The 26,728-nt window shown below is 43.0% G+C and overlaps 1 protein-coding gene across 5 annotated transcripts in view; it reads left to right on the top strand.

Annotated features, from left to right (window-relative positions):
* Nucleotides 1–26,728, top strand: part of KLHL32 (kelch like family member 32) — a 202,206-nt gene that overhangs the window by 139,424 nt on the left and 36,054 nt on the right. For 4 of the 5 annotated variants that reach the window (XR_012645082.1, XR_012645081.1, XR_012645080.1 and 1 more), the window contains one exon: nt 12,180–12,906. The exons of the other annotated variant lie outside the window; for it this stretch is intronic. Coding sequence is in view for 1 of the 4 variants with exons in the window: in XM_074990857.1 (XP_074846958.1) it covers nt 12,180–12,906 (727 nt within the window). In the remaining 3 variants the exon portion in view is untranslated. The remainder of the gene's footprint in view (nt 1–12,179; nt 12,907–26,728) is intronic. 5 annotated transcript variants of the gene reach the window in all.

Genomic DNA, 26,728 nt, shown 5'->3' with positions numbered 1-26,728 from the left:
AGCTTCTCCAGCTGTGTGTGGTGAGGTCCCTTCAGCTGCGCCAGTGCGATCCAGTGGTGGTGGCGCTGGTGGGTGACATGGTTTTTTAGGGGAAATGGTTGGGGCTTGGGCAGCCAGGTGGGGATGGGTGGGCAATAAACACTCACATTTAATGGACTTTTGGGAATAGTGGCCACCCCTTCCCCACATTAGTTCATTAAATCAAGGGTTTACTGTATGTTAACCCTGGTCCTGGAATGCTGAATCTATTACCTTTCATCTTAGATGCCACAGTACTTCAGCGTGTGTTTATTTTTGTAGCCATTACACAACCTGGAGGTATTGAACTTGTTTCTTTTTTTTTTTTGAAGGCACTCAAGTTTTATGAGTATAGGAATTACAATGTTGGATCAGACGAGTGATGGGCAACCTGTGGCCTGCCAGCTGCATGCAGCTTATTGGGGTTCTGTGTGTGGCCCGTGAGACATTTTCTTTACTGTGGTTTCTTCAGAGTTTCCATTTTCTGCTACTTTCCATCTGTGCAGTTCCCCCCCCCCGCCCACAACTGGTATTGCTCAAGTGATGCATACATAAAGCAAGGGAATGTGAAATGAGGTATGTGCTGATTTCACACAGCAGTGACTGTGGGAGACAGTCATCACCTCTGAATCCAATCAAATGGCTGTTGTGATTTGATTGGTACACCCAGCAAATTCTTGGTGCACCAGCACGGTTGGAAAAACTGTCCTGTCTTGGTTACAACAATCTTGTGGCCCATTGAGATGGAGGGCCACTCATGTGGCCCACTTGCTAGTCTAGGTTGCCTATCACTGGATCAGACTATGGTCCATCTATTCCAATGTCTCTCTCTGCAGTAGTAAGGACCAGATTTGTGATTATCTGTCTGCCCTACAAAGGTCTCATCCCGATCCCAATCGGACAGGGATTGTTTAAGTCTTGAAGAATTTTGTACAGGTGTACTGCCCACAGCCCCAGATTTTCCAAAGAAAAATGCATTGGTGTCAGCCAGGCTTCACTATGGAAAAAGGAAATACGAACAAAAGAAAATGGAATCCTCTTTTCCACCTGCTTGGTTAGGGTCCTTTATTATGGGGGTGCTTTCCCCACTAACTGGGGTAATGTGTGATATTTCTGCTTATTACCCAACTCATTCAAAAAACTAAATCTTTCATTATTCAGGCTGTGCATAACAGGCAGGAAACATTACCAAATTATTTAAAGCCTTTCACATTTAGCAACCGCCTCCTCCTTCCACCGCCACTTGAGATAAACATTAATCTTTTCTGCTAAGCTTCCTTTTGTTTTGCTGCACTGACCTGCATGTTGATATATTGAAGTGGTGCCTGATTGGTGAGATAACATCTGATGCTGGCCACGAACAACAAGGAAGAAAGGATATTCCACTCTCCACTGGAAATACCTGCTCTATTCAGCTGTACAAAGAGACTCCCTTTGATTTATAATGCTTTCATTTCAACAGCCATTGAAATTAGCTGGAGTGCAGAGCTGGGAGAGTTTACAGTAGAACTGGGTTCTGGGACTGCTGAGTTGAAGCTATACAACTTTCCAATTTTAATCAAAGGAGGACAAAATTAACTTTTAAAATTTGTAGGGCACTACAGATCCCAGACTGGTGAGTGGTAATAGTCCCCTAGACAAATAGGGTCACTTTTCATCCCTCCAGAACTTACTCCTGAACGAACTGCAACCTGCCAAAAGCCTGTGTGCTGGTACACTGTGCACAGTAACTGATTTCCACTTGCATCTGAAAAAACAGAGTCTGTTTCTTACTCTGAGAAGAAAAAGATGATTAATGTGATGTTTTATAAAGGGGTGTGTGTGCGTGTTTGTAAAGGAGAGCAATAATGAAATAATGTATTGGTTAAGAGAAAATATTTGCAGAAGAGCTTTCCCCATCACTTTTTATCTTTTTTTTTTTTCCATCATGAAGAACGTTAGCTATGATAAACTGCTCTGCTAATCAAACAGCAGGGAAAGGTTAGGTCATTGGAAGTCTTTAGCCATTTTGTGGTTTTTCAAGAGTGAATTTGTTAAAATTATGCAGATACCCACTTTAAAGCCTCAGCTGAAAACCCTACCTGTGTTTTGTAACTCCACACTGTCAGAACTCAGAATAAGTCAAACATTCTTTCAGAGGTACTCATAAGAGAGCAAAAAAAAAAAAAAACCCTGTAAATTTAAGAGTAATTTCAGATTGTAAATGAAAAAGAGAGGCACGACTGTTCATTTGCACCAATCATGCCTTCCTTTCATCTGCTCTGATTAGGCCTGGTGCGGTTTCATCAAACTACTCCATCACTGAGCTGTCACTCCAGCCGTCTGTTGATTGAAAACAATCAGGGCTCTGATGGCACAATTATTCTGACCCTTTAACTAGAGGCTGCTGTGATAATGAAAGGTTGATTATGATAGTTTGTGCCTCTTTCAGTTTGCCAAGAAGGTTAATTTGGGCATCAGACGGATGTTTAATGGGCGCTTGCTGGCTACACTGAGGTAAATGAGAACGTGCAGTCTCTGATATTGCACGGATATAGTTTGGCTGTCAATCATTGTCATTTTGAGTTTGTGCCTCACACTCTGGAAATCACATTTTATTTCTTCCTTGGGATTTAATTTATTCTGTGCCCTGAGGAAGTTCTTTCACTTTGTGACCTTCACAGTAGCTTTCTCTGTCTTTTTTCCCCTCTCCCCTCAAACGGAGCCCAAAGGCACAATACATCCAGAACATTTTTCTTTCATTTTCTACTAAAAAAAAACCCCTGAAACTTTAAAATCACTCTTTATCCCTCACCTTGAATAAAAGCAAATGTTTTAATTCTGATTCTAAAACAAGAAAGTGCCAAGGAAAGTGAAGTTTGCCGCCTTGTTACTACAGCATCACATGGCTGGGGAGGGTACTTATATAAACACATAGTCATAAAACTGACACACACACACACACACAATCTCTCTCTCTCTCTCTCTGCCATCTCAGAACCATCCTATAATTTTTCTGAATTGGAAAGCCTTCCTCTTTTCAGGGTAGAAAGGCAGGAGGCATTTCATTACAGATCCAAAGATTATTAGTATTTACCGATTTCAGATTGAGAGAATCCTATGCATAATTTTGTAGTGCATGATTCATGGCGTAAAAGAGATGCAAATACATAATAATTTTGATTTGTTCTACATGCAGCTCATTACAATCTTGTTTTTATGCATGGTTTTCTAATTCAAAAAAATGATAGAGGGAGAAGATTTTATATATTTAAGCATACGGTTTGTGGATCTGTCACACTCGCTCTTAATATTGCTAAGAAATATGAGGTAATACCTGCATAGTACAATTTCAAAGGAAGGTCCAGAGACACTGGCTTTTTTCTCTTCAGGTAGGTGCTGCACCTTCGTTGCACCAGGAGGCTCTGCCCCTTACCTTGAGGCCTTAGCCCACATCTTTCCACCCATTTCTCTGAAGACGTACTGCCTTCATGCCACCTCTTTCTGCCCCTGCTCCTTCCCATCCCACATCACCTCCCTTCTGTCACTGAGCAGCTGATCAGTGAAGTTGATTTCTATGGGTAACTTTGCCCCATGATAAATAGTCATCTTAGTCTGTAGCTTCACAAATAATAAGCAATCCTGTTGCACCTTAAAGACTAACAAATTTATTAGTCCTTTATCAATGAGCTTTCCTGGGTAAGACCCACTTCTTCAGATGAAAAGTAGAATAGAAAAATAGAATCCAAGGTTTAAGTAGCAGGGCTGAGGGAAAGGTTACCTGTCCTACTAGAGACAGGTAACCCTTTTTTTCCCCTTCCTCCCCACTACTGCCCCTATTATATACATCTTGGATTCTGTTTTTCCCACTTCATTCATCTGGGGAGATGGGTTATACCCATGAAAGCTCATGACCTAATACATTTGTTATTCTCCAAGGTGCTACAGGACTGCTTGTTGTTTGTGAATAACCCAGGAGTTGATGTCACAACCACAATGCCCTTTACATATTGCAGCAAAGGAAGAGCTCACAGATAAACAGGAAAGTGGTTTCACAAGGGAGGGAAATGTGTAAGTTATTTTTGTCAAGTTTTGTCAACAAAACACCAATTTTGTCACCAAAACACTCTTGTGTAGACATAGCCTTCTAGTTTTTTCTCATTAGTATCAGTAGCTCTAAAACAGTGTCCCAAGTGCTTGTGGTAATTGTGACTTTCTTTTGGATTGTTTGGTTACAGCCCTAGAGTGAGATAGAAAGCTTGTTGTTCAGAAAAAATAATAGTATAAAAAAAAATCCCTGCATCTTTCCACACTATTATTGATAGAACTGAAGAAATCAGTTACCGTTTGTTTTAATTGTCCTCATATGTTTGCAGTCTTTGAGGCCTGATTCCAATGTCAAGCTGGCAGAAATTTCCTATTTGATGATGATGACAAAAAAAAAATCCTTTCACCACAGTGAAAACAGTTATGCAGAAATTTTGTTTCATTTGAAATTTTCTATTGTTTTTCTGATGCAGAACTGGTTAATTTCAGCAAATAAAGTCTTTTCTGTTGCAATTTTTGTTAAATATATTAATTGTTTCACAACCAGCTCCATGCTGGTGTCAGTTACTCTAGTGTCATGTCATTTCACTGCATCCTCACTTGGTGTAAATTGGCAATGCAACATTGGCTATGGCAGCCTGCAGAAGAGGCTGGAGGAGCTAAGTCTCCTACTAAAAGCTGGCTATGCAGGATGGCAAATATAACAGATGTGGCACTGGCCCATTGCCACAGGAGCACCAGAAGAGAAGTCCCCTAGAAGTAGGAGGCCACTGCCACCCCTGGACCATGGCCCCACCTATTTTCCACCCTCACGTGGCATCTTTCTCCAAGTCTCTATCCTCACTTCATCTAGGTCTCTGAGGCCCCCGCTTGCTGCAGAGGTGAGCGAGGGGCAAGCAAGTGAGCTGCCATCAGGTAGGGGACTGAAGTGGAGAAGAGTGGGGGAGGGGAAGGAGGCCTTGAAGGAAGGCACAGGGAGAGTCTCAGGAGAAGAACAGGAGGGGTGGGGTGTTTTGGCGGGGAGGAAGCAGAGAGGAAGGAGTGGGAGGGGGCTTGGAGGAGGAGGCAGAGGAAGGAGCCAGGGTTGCAGTTTCAGTAATTGGTGGCTCCCCAACTTCTAGGTAGCTTCTGGCACTCACATATATGCCTCCTCATGTAGAAGATTCACTTGCCGGTTATGTCCATTGAGCTAACACTGATTTATACCAATGGAGAATTTGACTCTTTAGCCGTGTCTACACTAGCCCCAAACTTCGAAATGGCCACGCAAATGGCCATTTCGAAGTTTACTAATGAAGCGCTGAAATGCATATTCAGCGCCTCATTAGCATGCAGGCGGCCGCAGCACTTTGAAATTGACGCAGCTCACTTGCTGCCGCGCGGCTTGTCCTGATGGGGCTCCTTTTCAAAAGGATCCCGCCTACTTCGAAGCCCCCTTATTCCCATCTGCTCACAGTCTATAAGGTGCCACAGCACCCTTCGTTGCTGTTACAGATCCAGACTAACATGGCTACCCCTCCGATACTTAACTCTGGTATGTAACCTATCCTTTCAGTCATCTTCTGTACCAAATTACTGATGTATAGCTAATGATACCAATTTGTAAGAGGGCTATAGAGGTGATCCTGACAATTGCAGGCCAGTAAGTCTAACATTAGGAAAATTGGTTGAAACTATAAGAGACACCAACAAGAAGTCCTGTGGCACCTTATAGACTAACAGATATTTTGGAGCATAAGCTTTCGTGGACAAAGACCCGCTTCATCAGATGCATGAGTTGGGGGGAGGTTCAGAGTGGTATTTAAAGAGTGGGGTCCCAGTAAAAGGGAGCTGACAAGGTCTATTCAGTCAGGGTGGAAATGGCCCATTATCAGCAACCCCACATTAAGTCAATTTTTGCATAACTCAGGGGAGCCAGGAAACTGGTCAGTTTCCTGGCTCCTGTGAGTGACAGGCACGCAGCCAAGAGCCTGGCTCTGGGTTTCCTGCTGCTCACAGGAGAGGGGAAACAGACCAGTGCTGCTGTGCTTGTCAGTTTCCTGGCTCCTGTCAGTGGCGGCTGCCATGCCTGTCACAGGAACTGTGAAACTGCTCCTGTCAGGGGCAGCAGCCTGACTCTCACAACCCATGACAGGAGCAGGGAGGCTGCTGCCTCTGATAGGAGTGGGGGAAACTACTTTTGTCAAGGGCACCAGCTGTTCCTGTCAGTGGTGGCAGCTGAGAGAGTCTCACAGCTGCCACCACAGAGAGGAGTGGGGAAGCTGACTAGTGTAGTAGTGCTGGTCAGTGTCCCTGCTCCTGTGAGTGGCAGGGGGCTGGCACCTGGCTCCCAGCTGCCCGCCACTCACAGGAGCCAGGAAACTGACCAGCACTGAATGGCGTGAAGCCCAGAACCAGGAGACTAAGGAGGGATAAGATAGCCATCTATAAAATTATGACTGGTGGGGAGAAAGTAAATAAGGAAAAGTTATTTACTTGTTCCCATAACACAAGATCTAAGGGTGACCAAATGAAATTGATGGGTAGTACATTTAAAACAAAGAAAAGGAAGTTTTTCTTAACACAGCATACCCCACTCATCCTGTGGAACTCCTTGCCAGAGGATGCTGAGAAGACCAGACCTGTAACAGGGTTCCGAAAAGAACTAATTACGTTCACGTTGGATGGCTCCATCAATGGCTGTTAGCCAGGAAGTGCAGGAATGGTCTCCTGTTTGTCAGAATCTGGGAATGGGTGACACAGTACGGAACACGTGATGATTACCTGTTCTGCTCATTCTCTCTGGAACACTTGACGTTAACCGTTGTTGGAAGACATGATGCTGAGCTAGATGGACCTTTGGCCATTCTTGTGACAGAAAATACATTCAAGCCGATAAGGTAGTACATGGTGACTTAAGTCTCATACTTGTTGTCTCTCACACACACTTAGGCGATGGTTACAGTAGTGAGTTTTGCTGACAAAATCCTGGTTGTGTCAACAAAACTGGTGGAATGTTCACACACAAAATGCACTTTGTAGACAGTTTGTGTGGATGCTCCGGGGAGCCTTCTGTCAATAGACAGGGCATCCGGTAAAAATGGGCATGACAGTCAGACCACTTTGTCAACAGAGCGGAACACTCCACTGATTGGCTTTAGTGTGTGGCCACACTCTGTTGACAGACGTTTTGCTGAGAAGTCTCTTCCGACAGTGACTTTTGTTGATGGTGTGCTGTAGTGTAACCATAGCCTAAAATGACTAAGAAATGTAAGGGAAGACCTTGTGCTTTTGTAAAGAATTGTCTGTCCATTGCTAAAAGTAGGAATCTGTCTTGAGTATTGTAAAGAATGTGTGAATGGTAAAAACATGATTTAGTCATACATGACTTTTGAGCTCTTTGAGACTTAATTTTAAATTACAACTGGAATTACAAAGGCTATGGCAAGCTGTACCTTTTTCCTTGTCTTTTTAAAATCTCATACAGTGTAATGCTCATGCAGCTCTCTAAATTGGCTCTTAGTTCACTTTTATATGCCATATCTTTTGACTGCCTCAGAAGCTAAAAAAGTAAATTAGTTATTAGTATATATGGGCTAATACCTGAAGTTCTTAGACAGGCAAAGCATGTATTGAATTCAATAGAATTATGCATCTTGACTAAACAAATGTTTTAGAATGGGTCCTGAATAAATACATCATTGTCTGTCCCAATATAGTGTATGAATCTGCATTAATGCTGAGGGTAATGAGGAAGATTATGCTCTTATTTACACTAACCCAGGCCTAGAACAACTATGATGAACTCTGCTAAAATTAATCTCTCAGAGCAGGTTAGTATGTTCAGGACCAAGTTAATTACTTTTAGAAAAAGGGGAACACTAATTTATTTTGTATGATATTCACAACAAGACATATATGAAATTTCACTGCATGTTTATGTTAAAATATGTTTCCAAAGATTTTAGGCATATCAAAAGATTTTATATCAGTAAGTTACTGATTTTGATAGTGGGTTCTCTTAAAACTAGTTCATCAGATAGTCACAAGTAAAAGGGAAACTAATTTGTCCAGCTATCTGGAAGAAAAGGAATGTTGTCCCTTTGAAGGGTTCTCTTCAACAGGGTAGGTGAAAGGAGAATTGGGGTGGATAGAAATAACAGGAAGACTTCGTAAGCAAGTTTTTGTACTACAGTACGTAAAATTAAAATGTGTATTTTAGATAAAGGTGGTCTTTTGAATAATTTATTTTAAAAAGTGTATGCCTGAAGACCCAAGCATTTAAGGCTAAAACTCAATATTCAGATTGTTCATCTAAATATCTGTGGAAGGATTTTTAGAGAGATGATTTTATGATGATCAGCCACAAACTAATGAAATATTTAAAGCAAATTTTAAACTAAGGTCCTGTAGACATAGTAATGCACAACTGTTTACGGCAGTAAGTAGGGTTGACACGTGCCTGTTAAATGGCTTCATTACCCCGTTAATGGCTCTTTCTCAGGTTCAGTGTTGATGCTAATAGGCCTGGCAAGCCGAAAGGATTTTCCAAGCTAACAAATCCACTTGGGGGATGAGTCACCCATCTGCAAATTGCAAGAGCCTACAGGAATGGTCAGAATAGGGATAGGAAGAGGGGAGAAGTTGAGCTTAAGATCCAGGGAAGGAATTGCCTCCCTTTGCTTCTTATACCCACCACATATGCTCATAAATAATGTGCCTCAACCCCTTAATCATTTTCATTGCCTTCCATTGGACACTCTAATTTGTTCGCATCCTTTCTGTAGTAGGGGGGCCAACACTGGATGCAAAATTCCAGCTGTATACTCCTGGTTCTCCCACTCTCCCTTACGGAGGACGTTACACAATTCACACTGCACAGCTGTGATGCAACGGCAATTTTCTGTAATATTTTCATGAATTATATTCATGACAGTGACACAAGTGACTTGGTATTGCTTCCGAGTAGGTGCAGAATGGTTATAATGTTCTTGGGACAGAGCAGGACGTGTAAAGTATGCATGCCACCTAACTGTCTGCCGTGATATGAATGGAGGTACAGTGTCCTGTGAGATCTGGCTAAAACTACCCTTATTGATGGAAGGATTTGATGAGACAGTGGAAACCAAATGGCTAGGACATTCAAACCTAGAGACCAGTGATCAAGAGATGACTTCCCCCAATTTCTCAGTAGGGACAAACAAAGGGGAAAGGTGTTAGGTGTCTCTTAACAGCTCAGCTCACAGAGTCGCACTCACCTTGAGGTGACAGAGAAGGACAGCCAACGTGAATTCCACAGCTGCTTGATTGGATGGAGCCCTGGCATTGGCCAGAATGGACTACCTCTGAACCTTCCCTCTCTGTGTTAATCTAGGGGTTTACTGGTACTGTGTTCCAGATGGCTAATAAAACTTATTCTTTGTTGGAAATTCCCAATGACGTACAAAACTGGGGCTGCAGACAGCGAAGTAACTAATAGAGATTACGTTTTCCATATTTTTACTACTCAAATTCATCTTTATGAAGTGTTTGGAAGTATGCTAGACATCTTGAAGATAGACAGCAAGGTGGATCCATACCCCAAAGAACTTGCAATAGAAAACTTAAGGACCAATGTGGTTGGAAAAAATGGGGATGCAACAAAAGGTTCCCCTTTGCTCTCTTGTTTTCATTCCACTTATTTTGGACCTAGTGTAGTTAGTTTCAAACTTACAGGACATTTGCTGTTCTACCCACTTATAGGAACGGTAAACTACCATGTGGTCACTGCAAATACTTGCTGAGGTACATTAATCCCTGAAGAGGGTGAAAGTCTGTGACCAGCACTCTGTCCAGTTGGATTGTGGAGAGAAACTGGGGACCTGGACCTCCAAAGCTAAGTCTTGGAGGCTTTGAGCCATGGCACCTTCCCTTGTGACGACCTTATAAAATCTGCTCCACAGCAGCTCTCACAGTTACAGGGATGGTATTGCACCTTCTGTGATCGTACAGACTGAAAGGAATCTTAAGTAGCTTTTATAAAAACAAGCTTAGGTAAATGTAATTTTTCAAGACACTTAAATTAACATTAATTCAAGACAATTAAATTAACAAAATTAATTAAATAATTAAATCATTATTACCAGTGGCAAGACAAGGGAATAAAAACAAAGAGGTCTTTAACGTTCGGCTTTCTTGTGGCATACTGATCTACCTACCTAGAAAAGGCCCAGATGCAAATGTTCATGCTAGATGCAAATATAAGCCTAAATTTACTGTATTGGCCATGCTGTGCTCAGCACGTGCTAGATTGTGGGACTGGACATAGGCAAAGATGACATCAAATTCTGTCATATATAACTTGGGTGGATTATACATATAAATATATAATTAATAATAATAGGTTTTAGAGAATTATTTACATTTTATGTAGACAGTGCTCAGTTCCAGTGAAACCTTTATACTGCACCACAGGATCATGTACTTTCGCTCTAGGTAACACAGGAGCCACTTCTAACACGGTTTACACAGCAGACTGAGTACATGGTGATGTAGGTTTCAGACCTTTGGGCTGCAGCTCAATAACTATTCACATACCCAGATACACTGGTCACAGTGATAGTGCATGTGAAGTGTGGGGGTGCACACCCATATAGTCTGACTTGGAAAAAAATCTAACAGGAGGAAAGAGGATGAGATTCTACATAATTAACTAAAATTAGAGAACAGATCACAAAGAAATATATTTTAGATGTAAATGAAAAGTCTTTTTTGCCTGTCTTAGAGCAGGGGAAAGAGATCACTTCTGACATCACTGTTAACTGAAGTAGAGCAGAGATCTGAGTTCCTTATATTGTTTTAGGCGTCAGTGTGGGCAACAACTGTAAAAAGGAGAAGTGTCACTGGAGAGATGGCTATTTTATTTGAGCCATTTAAATTTGTTTTAAGTTAGCCCCTTGACTGTTCAGCAAAATATATTATATGCACATTGGAATCACACAGAGTGCATACGTCACTGATATGCAGTCCTTTTTGCTGCTTGACATTGAGGCAGCACTGGAGCAACATGCCATTGCATTCCACAGCTGCTGGAGAATTCAGTAGTGAAGGAGTGAAAGCATTTACAGTCATTTTTACTAAAAGGGAGTCCTTAGTTTCCTAGCTTTGTTTATTTTCTTAACTTTCAATCTAGTTCATTATCCCAGACTCATATTTCTACCTATTTTTCCAATGTTCAAATGTTCTTTATTTTCATTGAACAAGTAAGGAGGTAGGGGACTGACCATGTTATGTTATAAGGTGAAGAATACACAATGGTGAAAAGCACTGATATCCTAAATAATCTGAATTTTGTCCTCTGTGCATTGTGTGCATGTGTGTAGGGGGATGCATACACATTAATATTATGTTTTAAAAATCAAGAAGCTAAAAGAAAGGATGCATGGTATACTTACCTAATTTTTCTTCTGTCCATATTTCACCATAAATAGGAATGAAGGAGTATGGGTAGGAAAAAAGCCTTTTCTTTTTAAATTACCCTACCATAAGCTTCTGGATTTTTGTCCCCCTCAAGTGTGCCCTGAGGTTTTCAATGATCACATAGTTTCTGTTTAATTTATTGCTTCAGGAGCTTGATTCACATGTTGACAGAGATTTCTTGGCCAATATCAGCTCCTAAAGTATTGCCAACTGTTGGCATTTCCATTTAATTTTGTGTAGTAACCCCCGCTAGAGAGAGAACATATTTACTACATAGCAATATGCTGACCATATATTAGTATTGTAAATAGTCATTTTGTTTTTCGGTATAAGGCAGATGAAATTAGAGATATTGATATCTATGTAGCCATAAATAATGTCATATGTTGGTCTATCAAAACAAAAAGCAGTCAAGTAGCACTTTAAAGACTAGCAATATAGTTTATTAGGTGAGCTTTTTTGCTAGTCTTTAAACTATTTCGCTAGTCTTTAAAGTGCTACTTGACTGCTTTTTGTTTTGTTAGTGTATAGACTAGCACGGCTCCCTCTCTGTTACTATTCAATGTATTGGTCAATGTGTGCAATAAATTCAAAGGTGTAGTTCCTCTTTCCTAATGCAAACTCCGCGTTAGGAAAAACTCCATCATGACGCTCATATAGATAATTGCTTTTTTGTTTGTGTTTTTCCCTATTTCTAGCTAGCTGTCAGGTGGTTGGAACACAACTGCCACTATGAGTACATGGATGAACTTCTCCAGTATGTCCGCTTTGGCCTTATGGATGTGGATACGTTGCATACTGTAGCTCTTTCTCATCCTCTTGTTCAAGCAAGTGAAACTGCAACAGCACTTATTCATGAGGCTTTGACATACCACCAGAGCATCTATGCACAGCCAGTTTGGCAGACCAGACGCACAAAACCTCGTTTTCAGTCGGACACTCTTTACATTATTGGTGGGAAAAAACGGGAGATCTGTAAAGTAAAAGAACTCCGATACTTCAACCCAGTAGATCAGGAGAACGTTCACATAGCAGGGATTGCAAACTGGAGCGAACTGGCTCCCATGTCTGTCGGGAGAAGTCACCACTGTGTAGCCGTCATGGGAGACTTTCTGTTTGTAGCTGGTGGAGAAGTTGAACATGCCACAGGCCGAACTTGCGCGGTACGGACTGCCTGTCGGTATGACCCCCGTAATAACTCTTGGGCTGAGATAGCTCCAATGAAGAACTGCCGGGAGCATTTTGTACTGGGAGTTGTGGATGAGAACCTCTATGCAGTAGGGGGAAGAAATGAACTTCGTCAAGTATTGCCTACAGTTGAGCGGTATTGTCCCAAGAAGAACAAGTGGGCCTTTGTTCAGTCCTTTGACAGATCCCTTTCATGTCATGCAGGATCTGTGGTGGATGGACTTCTTTGGATATCAGGTAGAAAACGTTTCACGCAATTTGAGGTACTAACAAAATACCAAATTATTGTCATGAATTAAACCTATAGGTTTACTTTGGTTTACATGTTGGGAAAGGTTGGGCTAAGCTTTTATTTTATATCAGTGATACTCAGACTGACACTCCCAATCTCCAGGTGGCTCTTTACTGAATCTCCTGTGGGTCATGGCAGCACATGATATTAAGACGTTGTGCAACTGAATGATTAACCAATCAGGATGCATTTAATATGTGATTAACCAATTGTGGTAGATAAAATAATATTCAGTTAGACATTTTGCTTTGAGAATATATGTAAAATGAAACAGTTCTTACTTTGTTGGCCCTTTTGAAAAGTGGTGATTGCTAATGTGGCACCGGAACCACTAACACCTGAGTACCACTGTTTTAGAAGAACTTAGTCTGGCTAGAGGAAACCATGGGGGTTTGAGAGAAGCAACATAATGCTCGAAAAAACACTTTTCTCTCTATTAAATATGTCCTGCTTTAAAGTTTCATACTATACAAGGTACTTCCAATTCCAATTAGAATTGCAGTAAATCAAACTGATAAGCTATTTGCTGGCAGATGCAAGATAAAAAATGTTGCATAGCCACTTAACTCCTCACCTCCCCCCCCCCCCAAAAAAAAAAAGCCTCTGTGTCCATGGTGTGATGAAGTGTTAGTACCTTTTTTCCCTAAAAATTGAATTGATTGTTGGCTTGTGTTCATCTAAGGCTTAAAGGCAGAGATATGAACTCCTCCCACTGACTGTTGAATGTCTAGAAGCAGGCAAAAAGGATTTCCTTTGTGGATTGCACATAGCTATTATCATAATAATACAGTGCTGTGTTTTAATTTAACCCCAACAACCACAATTGAGGGAGGACACTACATTGGTTTAAAAAATGCCTAGGTTTAGGGGGGGAAGTGAAGGCAACTATTGCACATATGTACACAGAAGATGGGGGAAAGCTGATAAAAGTGAACATAAATTGAAGAATTGGAATCGAAGAAAATTGATGAGGGAAGCAAAACGACACATGGAAACCTCTATGGTCAACAGTAAAAAGGAAGGAAGGATTTTTTTTAATATATTGAGAACAAAAACAGTGGTGACAATGGCATTGGTTCTTTTATTAGGTGAAAATGGTAGCATTGTCAGTAATAATGCAAAAAAGGCTGAAGTTTTTGATAAATACCTCTGTTCTCTGTTTGAGAAAAAACAGATAATGAAGTTTCATCAAGTGAGGGTGATAACACTCTTTCAGTTCCACAAGTCTGTCAAGAGGATGCTAAACAGCAGCTGCTAAAGTTAGACATTTTAAAATCAGCAGATAATTCACACCCAACAGTTTTAAAGAGCTGGATGAGAAGCTTTCTGGAGTATTGTGGAATACTAGGAAAATTCCATATAGTGAAAGAAAGCTACAATACTATTAAGAGGCAAATGGGATGACCTGGGTAATTATAAGCTTGTCAGCTGGACAGTTATCCCAGGCGAAATAATGGAGCTATTGTAACAGGACTAGATTAATGAAGACTCAGAGGAGATTAATATAATTAATTCCAATCAGTGTGAGTTTATGGAAAATAGAACCTGTCCAACTATTTTGGTTTTTATGAGATTAAAAATTTTCTTGAGAAGTGTTTGATGTTCAGAATTAACAAGGGTTCAGAGAAGATCCATGATTCTGCCTTATTATGAGACACTCGAGGAGTTCAATCTATTTAGCTTAACAGAGGTTGAGATATGTATTTATATCTCAGTCCTGCAGTGTAACCATCTTGAGCAAGTCAATGAGCACTCTGTGTGGGTGCCAGCAGTCTGCCCATATGGATCACAATGCAGAATGGGGCCTCTGACATTCAGAAACAAGAAAACATTGGAGCCAGTTATAGCAGGTGGCCAATGTATCTATACATTTACTCATGAGCATTATATATATGTGGGGCTGGAGACAGTGGCATCACAGGATGTCAGATCATGGAAGAACAGTGTGCAGTGCTTACTAGTGGAGCATCTTATGGCTGTGTACTGACCTAAATTACAAACAACCTGACTTCTATTACACTAATTGTGATTTATGTATATTAAGTCCAGCTGACATTCCAGACATAGTATCAGTATAGGCAGGTACAACATGCTTTCTCTTCGCCCTTATTTATATCTCCCCACAGCTAATTTCTGATGGCTTTCAAATGGCTTCCAGGCCACTGGGAGAATATATTTACTGAGGCTTGTGTCGAAGATAAGAACTGCAGACAGATGCACTGGAATGTGTATCTTCCCTGTTGCACATGACAGTAAATATACAATTCAGAACTTAGCTGAACTTTGGAATAGGTAACAGTGGCCGTGTCTACACTAGCCCCAAACTTCGAAATGGCCATGCAAATGGCCATTTCGAAGTTTACTAATAAAGCACTGAAATGCATATTCAGCACCTCATTAGCATGCGGGTGGCCACTGCACTTCGAAATTGATGTGGCTCGCCACTGCGCGGCCCGTCCCGACGGGGCCCCTTTTTGAAAGGACCCCGCCTACTTTGAAGTCCCCTTATTCCCATCTGCTCATGGGAATAAGGGGACTTCGAAGTAGGCGGGGTCCTTTCAAAAAGGAGCCCCGTTGGGACGAGCCGCGCAGCGGCGAGCCACATCAATTTAAAGCGCCACAGCTGCCCGCATGCTAATGAGGCACTGAATATGCATTTCAGCACTTCATTAGTAAACTTCGAAATGGCATGGCCATTTCGAAGTTTGGGGCTAGTGTAGATGTAGCCAGTGGTACCTAAGACATCAAGATATGTGAAGTATGGGAAAATAGATGATTGTGCTGAAGCATTTGTGCTACATTTCTGCTGCTTTCCATTTGGAAGACTGTTATGGTGCCCACTAGACAGGATTAAATAAGTATTTTATATCTTTCAGTAAAATCCATACTTATTTAATGTACCAGTGTAATAGAGTGTTGAAATCTATGTGTAAAATACATAAATCAGACTGGAGAATGGCCTTCCAAGAAATCTGGGAGATGGCCCATTGTTTGAGTCATTGAAAGTTGGACAGAGCAACAGAAAAATGTGTGTAATCGGATCATACCATCTGTATTTGATATTGATAGCAGCAGAATTTCTGCTGCAAAGGGGTTTTGGCAGTAGGATGAACTAGATAGGGCTTCTCATTTATATCTAATTTTTCTCTTTCTGAGAGAGTACACTGTGTATTTTTTTGATTTGCTGGATTATTATATTTTATGAATTACTAAACCACATGATAACAATTCCATTTAGTTTTGTATTTCTCTACGTTATGAATAGGCAGTAAAATAAGTGAGTTATGTACATTGATAATAGTATTTTTAGAGATACTGTATAAATACTATCCATAACTTCCATCAGTTTTGTATTATTAATTAATTTTCCAGGACCAGATAATAGTGTTCTCTGAAAGATGCTGAAGGGGTAGGATGATAGTGCAGCAAACCTATTTTTCTATTCCAAAATATTAGTTCTCGTTTTTTGAAAATCCACTTCCCCATACGTTTGCTGAGCCAGTGCTATCAGCTGCTGCAGAATGGTCCAGAACATCAAAGGTCAGATGCCTAAAGCTCGGTGATTCCACAAGTGGTCTGATTTTCAGAGTACCGCCATCTCATGTTCACTTCCATGGCGGCTGTGGGTGCTCAGTTGCCTAGGTATCTAAATCTGTACTTCAGGTACAAAGGCCCAGACCTCAAGGTGCCTAATGCCCATCAGAGCCATCTTTAAATAGGTGAGCCTAAATTTGAAAATATTAGCTAGAATAAGTTCCTTCAAACAATTAAATTAAACTATGCGTCAGTGACATTTGTGTATCTAGCTCCTATGATTGCCAATAGAATCTTTCAGACATGATCAGTGTGCAGACCGTTGTAGTTCTGCTTACTAATCTTGCAGCCAGAATACTTGGCTGGATCAATTTTTTTCTGCTGCTTTAGGGAAAAATATGAGCCGCAACTAGGGTCACCAGCTTCCTAATCACATAAAACAGGACACCCTGGCCACCTTTTCCAAGGCTCTTCTCATCAGTCCGTTCCCCATCCCACCATTGCTCTGTGTCCCCATCCTTGTTCACTTTCACTAGGCTGAGGCAGAGGGTGGAAGGGGTGAGATCTCTGGTTTGGGTTGTGGTCTCTGCTGTGGAGCCTGAAATGAGAGGTTTGGAGTTGGGGTGGAGGGTCCAGGCTGGGGCAGGAGGTTGGGGTGTGGGCTCTGGCTGGGGGGTGTAGGCTCTGGGGATGAGGGGATTGGGATGAAGGAGGGACTCAGGGCTTTGGCAGGCAGTTGGGATATGGGAGTGGGTGCAGGATGCAGGCTTGGGGAAGGGGCTTAGTGCTGGGGTGTGGGGTGTGGTTGTGGGGACTGGGCTCAGGAGGTTGGAATGCAGGAGAAGATTTAGGGTGCAGCACAGGCTGGGTGACACATACCTTAGCTGTGCAGAGCCAGTGAAGGCAGGAGCCCACCTTCGGCCCATTGCACCACTGACTGGAGTTTAGCAGCCCAGTTACAGACCTGACCAGAACTGCCAGGGCTTCTTTGTGACAGAGTCTGCTGATGGACGACTGGACATCTAGCAAGGATAGCAGCAGCAAGCAGCGCTGGACCATGCAGTCACTGAGAGCGAAACTCGTAAGAGGCATTAAACAAGAAAGAGATAGATAGGTGAACTTAAAGGAAGTATGAGATGGATGTTTGATGGGCAACACTTATTGATTTACAATAAGCTTAATGTGCCTTTTTTTCCCTTCATTTACATTGCAGTAGGTGTGACTTTTGAGCAACACGGGATCAAAGCTTTTACACCTTGCGTATTATTATTAATCATGTTTAATATGGTAGTACCTTATAGTCAACCAAGTATGGGGTCCCATTATGCTGGACATTCTACAAACCATGAGAAATAGATGGTCCCTGGCAAATGATCTTACATCTAGACAGACAAGACAGATAAAGAATGTGGGAAGGAATATAGCAGACAAGCAAAGTGAAAAATTTGATTGCAGCTTAGTCTCATTTACACTCTGGATGTTAAGTGAGTTTCTCATGACCCTGTGGTACTACATATTTTGGGAAACCACAATTAAAATGTAGTCTAGTTTTCTTGTTTCTTCCTTGTTCAGAGCTATGTATTTTTATTTATGAAAAGTGGGAAGGAGGAATGAGAAGTCGTAGAAAATAAATCTGGCCAGATAGATCAGCAATAAGCAGAGGAATTTCGTGATTTTATAGGATGCTGAATTTTACAGGCCTGAGTAATATTTGATGCTATGACCCATTTCACCAGTAAACTGCACTTGAGGGTTGAAATGTGAAGTATTCAGGTAAAACAGGCATGTAATACTCCTAAATCATATGAATTCAATGAATTTAATGGTCAGTTCCTATAAAAGAACATATGGTATGTCTAGTGCTTGAAGTATACTTTAAATAAAAGCCCACACCAGATTTGCAAAACTGTTAATTTCCCTTTTCTTAAATATAACTAAGATATTATAAATTTATATTAGTTATGTTTTAAATATTTATATTAAACTAATATGAAACTAACATACATATAAATCTTTATATAACTAATATAAAAATAAATATAACTAATATAAATATAATTCTTCGTCTTCATGGAGGAAGTGTGGCAGACTGGAAAGGATTGCTTGTCAGGGAACCTTACTTCTTCTCCTGGTTCTGCCACTGAGCTTGTGCCAGTCAATATATTTCTGTGTCATTTTCTATCCGTAAACTGAGTGATAATACTTACCATCCTTTGAGATGGACAGGTGAAAAGCATCATAAAAGAGCAAAATATTATTATAGTTTTATTACAGGAGTTTGAGTCATATGACCATAAGTGTGTATTGACAAAAATTCCATTCTGCCACTCTCATGAAATTTCATTTTAAAAAAAATCCCATTTCCTCCCCTGTGAACGTTTTTAAAATTCCTGACTCAGATATTATTTTTGGTACTTCTTTTTAAAAAAGTAGTGTCTGGTAACCCTTCTGCCAGGAGGAGTCGGCAGCAACCAAGGCTGGGTTCAACATCTAGGGGTTCCTTTTCATCCATCTCACACAGAACCAGCTTGAGCCCCCACCCAGTAGCCTGGGAAGTTCACACATCCCTGGGCGCCTCGGAGAGGCAGCGCTTCCCCACTCGCAGGCATAGTCTGAGTGTAGAAAAGAAACTGTTAATGAAAGAGGCAGAAAAGTCATATGGCGTAAGCTTGGGAAAATACCACACCCAGAGTTCATAACCAATCCTCATGTAACTGTTCCAGCTCAAATAGATTGAGCAGTGTCCTTTGCCTCTCATGCTCACCAGTCCAATACTGTAACCAGCCAATCCACACATCCAAACTTTCTTCATGTTTCCCTTTCAAATGCCCCACTTACAACTCTTCCAGTCTGTTCAGGCCCTGACAAATCACACTGATGCATTCGCTCATTGAACCTGAGGCAATGCCACCTTTGCGCTGGTCCGGCAATCCACTTGCTCCTGCCAGCTGCCCCAGCAGCTGTCCGCCAGTCACTTCTGCCAGCCACCCATTGCTTCTGCTATTGGCTGACTTCTGGTCACACCTGCTGGCCACCTGCTGCTCCTCCTATCGGCTCCTGCTGTCCATCCTCTGCTCCTCCTACCGGCTGTCCACTGGTCGTGCCTGCCAGTCACCCGTTCCTCCTCCTACCAGCTGTCTGCCGGTCGCGCCTGCCATCCATCCACTGCTCCTCCTACCCACAGTCTGCTGCTATCTTGTGCCTACAGCAAAACCCTCTGATTCCAGCTGTCGGTGATTTCAGCTCATAGCAGTATTCAGCTCTGGGCCTAGCCACAGCATCTCATTATCCACTAGGGTGGATTCTAACAGAATAAGTATAGACTCATCCTTAGGTCTACCTGTGAACAGTGGGTGGGACAACTGGTCAAACCCTTCTTACAGCTGTATAACCAAAAGGCTTCCTCCCAGCTGGTTCAACCACTATGCACCCCCTGTTTCAGCCTCACAATGCTTTGAGGGAGAGAGCCCTCTGTTGTTCATATCTTACACAGTACTGATGACTGCCCTGTGCCCCCACAAAACTTCAAGCATTGTTGAGACTCCACAATTCTTACACTGGGTGCTAGCATAAATTGTGACTTTACAACAACAAGTTGTTTGTTTACAATAGACAAAAGCTCATTGCTTCGCCTGCTCCCATCATGCTTTGTTTACAAGGCATTACATATGCACACCTTTGCATTTCCATGCAAATGATCTCTGAAGGACACATTCCCCAACTCCTTAGGCAGTGTTGAGCTCCTGTTGGCACATTCATTACATGTCTATAACAAAGGCTTGGAATAATAGTTGTTCCCGATCTCAAAGAATTTGTGGGAGCCCATAACATATTTTGGAGTTAACATACAATGCAGTTTATTATTACATAGTAAGTTGTGAGAAGCTCTGCCTAGAAGGAGGTGATATTATGCCAATAAGTTGCTGTGAAGTTGCTCTATAAAAGATAGTTCTATAATGAGTGAGAATCTGCAGTACCCTGGACAGGTTCAGTTCCTTGCTTTGGAAGTTAGGTTTAGCAAGACCATTACAAAAATAGAAGGATGATCTCTTAAGGCCATTTTCAATCCACTTTTTTATCAGGATCTGTCCTGATCAATAAAGGGAATCTGTTCTTTTCTTTCCCACATCAAAGCTCTGGTTTCTGTGGACTTAGTCTATTAATTCTGTAAATTGAACGCATCAGTTATTCACTATTTTAAAAACCTGCTTACTAATTATAAACCTTTGGATTGTATCAGAAAGGGTGTAATGTGCATTTGAGAGGATAGTAGAAGTCTCTGCTCAAAATTGGAGATGATCCTCCTGTTCTTCAAAAGATTATTCAGGATAGGCATGCATGTCCTAACTCACCCATCCGCAAAGATCCTAAATATCAATGTGGATTAACCAAATGTAGGAGGTTCTAGTTCTACAGATTTCCTACTGAGGAAGGATCATATTGTGTTTAAAAGCTACAGTACTGGAAGAGAAGAGTTTTGTTCCTCAAAATAGTGGAGTGTATCCTGGGGTACAGTTAATGAATTCTGTGTATTCCACGTGCTTGCTGGAAGAAATGCACATGGGAGCTCTTTGCCAATGTGGTTTTACCTATCTTTCGGCCAGCTCAGATTCAAATGCAAAGTCCAGCACTCAGGGACTTCAAAGTGGTTTGTGATATTTTTTTTTCTGGGATTTTGGTAAGATTGCATTTGCACAGCCATGTAGGGTTTCTGCACCTAGAATGTATCTAGTATGGATAATATTCTGCACATAGGATATGATTGTATGACTCTTATTAAGGAAAAAATAAACAAACCCAAGCCCTGAAAACTTTTCTGTGTGGCTTGCTTGTGTAAATGCTGCAAGATGAAGGTATTCAACACAAATTACAAATCATTTCATGTTTTATGTTGGAAACTGAGTGTCTTTCCCATACAGGCTGAGGCAGTGAAAGTGGGAGGGAAAGTGGTTTTGTGGCAAATCTCCACCCTTCTCCGTGAGCTTCTTTGTGTAAATAGGCACCAGAGAGCTGAATAGTGTAGGCAGAAATTTTGGATGGATTGAGCTGGAGGATACTTGCTGTATTGTACCATTCCTCCTGTGTATATTTATAAGGACCTTGACAGGTGTATGTAGTTAATGCCAGTTCGGCTGCCTCTACACTAGCAAGTCTTTCAGAAAATCCATCCCTTTTTTTTCTTTTGGAGAACACATGAAGCGTCCACGTTCAAAATGCACTTTTTGAATCCGAGATTGAAAGAACACAACTCCTCTTCCAGAAGTCATCTTCCACTCCAGGATCAGGAAGAGAGCCTTCGAAAGAGTCTTTCAAAAGAAAATGTGTATAGATGCTCTGCGGGCCACTTTTCGAAAGAGGGACTGGGCAGGCCCACAGCCAGAGGGACAGTCATTGCAGCTGGGAAGATGAGGCTGCTGCCTACACTGGGAGCAGAACCAGCTACTCTGCAACTTGGCCTGGCAGCGGGATGCCTGCGGTGAGGTCATAGAGGCAGCCAGCCAGCCGGTGCATGGAGACACTCTGGCCAGCACTAGAGGAACTCTATGCTCCCTTCGTCTGGTTGCATTTAAAGCTGGAGGGACCCAGAAGCCCCGTGGCAGGAAGCTGAGAGCGTGCTGGCAGGGAGCACACGAGCTCAGCAGCCACACACCCTCATGGCTAGCCCCTGAGGCTGGACTGTTGCCATGGCCACCAGCCTGCCCCCGCATGACCCCAGGGACCCCCCCCCCACAGAGCCTTCAGAGGGATGCCGGGAGCATGCCCTGAACACCAAGCAGAGGGTGACCTCCTGGATGGAGCCGGAGCTCAAAGACCTCCTGGGGCTCTGGCAGGAGGAGGACATCCTCTGCAGCACCAGCAGCAAGAGGAGGATCCGCACATATGGCCAGCTGGCTAACGGCCTCACCGCCTGAGGCCACCCTGCACACACTTTGGAGCAAGTTCAGTCCAAGATGAAGGAACTCTGGCAGGGATATGTGCAGGCCCAACACACTGCCAGCCACTCTGGGGCAGGGCTGGCCACCTGCCTCTTTTATGGGGAGCTACATGGGTTCCTCAGGGGTGAAGACAGTTCCCCCCCACCCACCATCATTGACACAGCAGCCAAGAAGCATTCCGTGGCGGCATCAGAGGAGGAGCCAGGGCCACCGGGACCTTCCCTGGACCCCAGCCAGCCATGATAGGAGACTGAGGGCCCATCGGATGATGTGCGAGTTGTCTGATGGGACCCTCATCATCGCAATCTACTTGGCCTCATCCAGCCAGGTGGTCTCAAGTTGGGCATCCCCGGACCTCCCCCTAGAAGCCCTGGTATGTACCTGGCACTTAGCACACCCCAAGGTTGTTGGGGGTGGAGGGAGGTGGCTTTTCCTGCCATGGCCCAAGGTGGGCCAAACACACAGGTGATGGCTGGACTCTAGACAACCCACTGAGGAATACACCCCCAACATGTGGGCATGCTCACAGGTGACACTCAGCATCTGCCCCCATGGACAGTGCTGTGGGCTGCAGGCATGTGGTGGGGGCCAGGAAAGGCCCAGCTGTGCCTGGCTCACTTGTTATCCATGTGGGGCCCCTCCATGGCCACATGTCCCCCACTGCCTGCTAGTCTGTTCCCTCGGGTGGGGTGGGGGATCCCCAAAGGTCAGCCCCATCTCCAAGGCATAGCAGGGGCCACATGTGGCAAGGCCCACCATGCAGGGCGCACAAGCCACTGCTCCCAGTATGTCCCCATCCCTCAGCCTTGGGGTGGGAGCACCTGCCCATGGAGGAGGGCGGTGAAGGACATGTCACATGGGAGTGGGCTGCAGGACTGACATTCTGTCTCTCTCTCACCTTCTGTCCTTGCAGCTGCACTGTCTGAGTGCTGGGAGAGCTCTGTCCACCTCCTGAAGCCAGGCAGTCTCTCGTCAGCAGCTGAGAGGGCTGGGCCACCTCCACGACCAGTGGCTGGGCAGACCTGAAGCCAGAGGGTCAGTCATCACAGCTGGGAAGATGAGGCCACTGCCTACACAGCCACTCTCTAGGAGCAGAACCAGCTGCTCCAGGAGCAGCTGGCACTGGACCATGCCAACTGGGCCTGGCAGCAGGAGGCTGGGGGTGAGGTCATGAATGCACTCACGGAGCTGCTGGCCCTGCAGGGGGCCAGTCAGAGTGTACAGGCGGCTCCAGGGCTGCTGTGTGTCCATGGCTCTCAGATGCGAGGTTCAGAACCAGACACAGGCTCAGCTTTGCTGTGATCAACTTGGCAGGTCTCAGCAGTGTGTGTAGAGAGAGGGTGTTCGGCAGGTCAGTCCGCTTTTTGTGTGTGGACGTGATCTTTCAGAAGAGGATTTTCCAGAAGATCTCTTCTGGAAGATCTTCTTGCAGAAGTTCGCTGTAGTGAAGACACAGCCCTAGACTCCTCCTTTTCACCATCTAGCCCTTTCAAAAGAGAGAGCCGGGTATTGTGCTGTTGCGGATTTTCCTCTCACCAGGGAGAAATGCCTCTCCTCACTGAAGCTTTGGGTACCAAAATAAGTCACTTGTGTCAAAGTGCAATGAATTTTAGGTTACTGGTTTTACTTATTGCCCAATGTTTGGTAAATGCTAGCTGCCTTTCCAAACTGTTAATTCTGTAGTACCAAGACTCTCCTCTCATACAGGCCGCCTACTGCAACATAGTTGCTCTACCTCAACACTCAAATTTAATACTATGGATTCTGTTATGTGAACCTCTGTCAGGACATGATCTCTTGATCATTGCCGTATGTCAGGAAAAATAATGAAGAAAAGTTTTAAGAAATTCCACTTTTTTTTTTTTTTTTTTTGAGGAAAACCAGTTATCCTTGTTGGTACCATTTAAACATTTATTTCCTCTGATTGCATTTTTAAGAGACTTCCCTGCCTCCCTCCGTTTTTCTTCCCCTTTCTTTTTGCCTGGAGTAGTTTTCAAGCCGTAGTTCAAGGGGACACTTATAGGCATGTTAAACTGGAATTTTGGCAGAAAAATTTAAATTTTCACTATCGCACTTCAAAGTTAGGAGAAACTTGGTTTTGAAAACTGATGCTGATATAAGGTGGCATATTTAATGACAGATGTATCTAAGGAAAGCTGTTAAGATGCAGATTATCCCCTGAGGGAGGGGAGATCAAAACTGCCAATCTATAAAATATACTTGCTAGGGGAAGGCATGGAATCTATCTGTGCAAGCCCTTTGATTGCAGGGGACAGTGTAGCAGCATGTGGCATCAAAACCTAAGAGCAGACAAATCAGCTTGATGACTTTCAAAGCCAAGAATACTGCTCGAGGCAAGGGTACTCCACTCTAGAAGAAATTAAAACATATAGAGACTGTTATTAATTCCATATCTATTTTTGTGTAGTCAAATCTGTATGCAAATCCTTAGCATCTCATTTTGGCAGATTAATCTAAAAGTGAAGAGCAGCATGTGAAAGGAATGTAATGATAAAACACCACTGATGAGTAGTGGTGCAGGAAAAAATGTACGCTGTATACTTGGTAAGAGGGGCTTTTTTATGGGGAAAAGAAAGTGGGTTTTATTTTTTTGATTATTTATGATATTTTTTAATCAGAAGCAAGCCCCCGCCAAACAAAAACACAAATCTGTTTCCAGGCTTTTCTTTTATAAGAGTAACTTGGCAAGAGGCCTAGCAGGGTGTGTCTGATAAACCTCCTGGAGTTTAACATTTAGAGGCAATCAGCAAATTAGCTATGGTTTGTATGTTTTGTAATAGTAAACGGACATCTCATTTCTAAATCGTACTGTGTGCGTGCACACACATACGCACAAGAAATATGTAAAAAATATTAATTGCAATAAAAGATTAGAAGAAAAGATCATTGTGTACCTGTTTGTACAGCTGACAATAAACAGGGACATACAAACCAGAACTACATCACATATCCTGAGGTTAGGAAGTGGAGTCATTAAAACTGGCTTATGCATATTTAATTTACAGATGTGATGGACAATACATGGCAACATCATAGCATGGTGGAAGTGTTTTGAAAGAACACCACATGTCCAGCTTATTAGTTTAGACTAGTGTTTCCCAATTTTATTTGGCCACAGAACCCTTTTAAACTTGAAAGCATTTTGTGGAACCCCATTCCTAGTCTCTGCCCCCCTCACCCCCCAAACCTACCCCCCATCTCCAGGCTTTACCAGCCTCAGTCCCTGAATTTGCCCCCCTAGCCTCAAGCATTACCCCCCATCCCTCAAACCCATTCCCCCATCCCCAGGCTTAATCCCTCTCAGCCCCAAACCCACCCCCCATCTCCAGGTTTAACCAGCCCCCAGGGTTAACCTATCCATGACGCTGGCTGGGGAACCTACGCTGAGCGGCCATGTGTGCCCAGGGGAAGGAAGTCTGGAATGGAGGTGCTCCACTGGCATGGGTGAGCTGAGCCATGCCCACAGGAGACATGTAGTGGCTCAGGTAGTGGGGTGAGTGAGGGGCTCTCAGCAGCTCCCTCCCCTGCCATGGCTGAAATAATGGAACTAAATTCAGCACGTTTAATGGCCGGATCCCTCCTGCCACCCAACTGGCCATTAAACACATTAAAATTAATTCTACTGTTTCAATGGCAGCAGGGCAGGGAGCCGAAGAAGAGTCAGCTACTGTAATGAAATTTTATCACAGAACCCACGGAACGCCATTTGAGAGACACTGGTTTAGACTATAAACGCTTCTGAGCAAGGACTGCACATTATTACGTGCATATGTAACCCACACACCTAGGAGTGTTGTTCACCATCCCATGTAGTGGGCCTGAGACCACTTACACAGAGAAAGAATGAGTCTCACCTACAGCCTTAGCTGAGAGCCAGCTGGTTTTTACCTTAATCTGCAGAAGCTCATGCACTTAGCTCCAGAGGTCCTAGGTTCAAGTCTGCCTGGTGGCAATCACACATGCACGGTGCCTAGCACAAAAGAATTGGTGCCTTAAGACTCAGGTGTAATATAAATAATTGTTGTCACCACACTAGGAGAGGCAATTTGCTTTAATAGATTCCTGCTTAGTTTCGCTTGTCTGCGTAAAAATGTCTGGAACTAAAAGACATTGTATTGGAGGCGTCTCCTGTTAATTGGTTGTGCTATTGCCATTGCAGGATAACGTTTGCTTTTTTCCATGACCAGGTGTAATACTGTTGCTGCCTATCTTCTAGTCCTTAGGATGTAGAATAACAAGCATTGACTTTTGCTTAGGTGAATTTCAAGATTTACTA

Source organism: Carettochelys insculpta, chromosome 3, assembly GCF_033958435.1.
Source record: "Carettochelys insculpta isolate YL-2023 chromosome 3, ASM3395843v1, whole genome shotgun sequence".
Taxonomy (NCBI): Eukaryota; Metazoa; Chordata; order Testudines; family Carettochelyidae; genus Carettochelys; species Carettochelys insculpta.
This window is presented reverse-complemented; position numbering and strand designations above follow the sequence as displayed.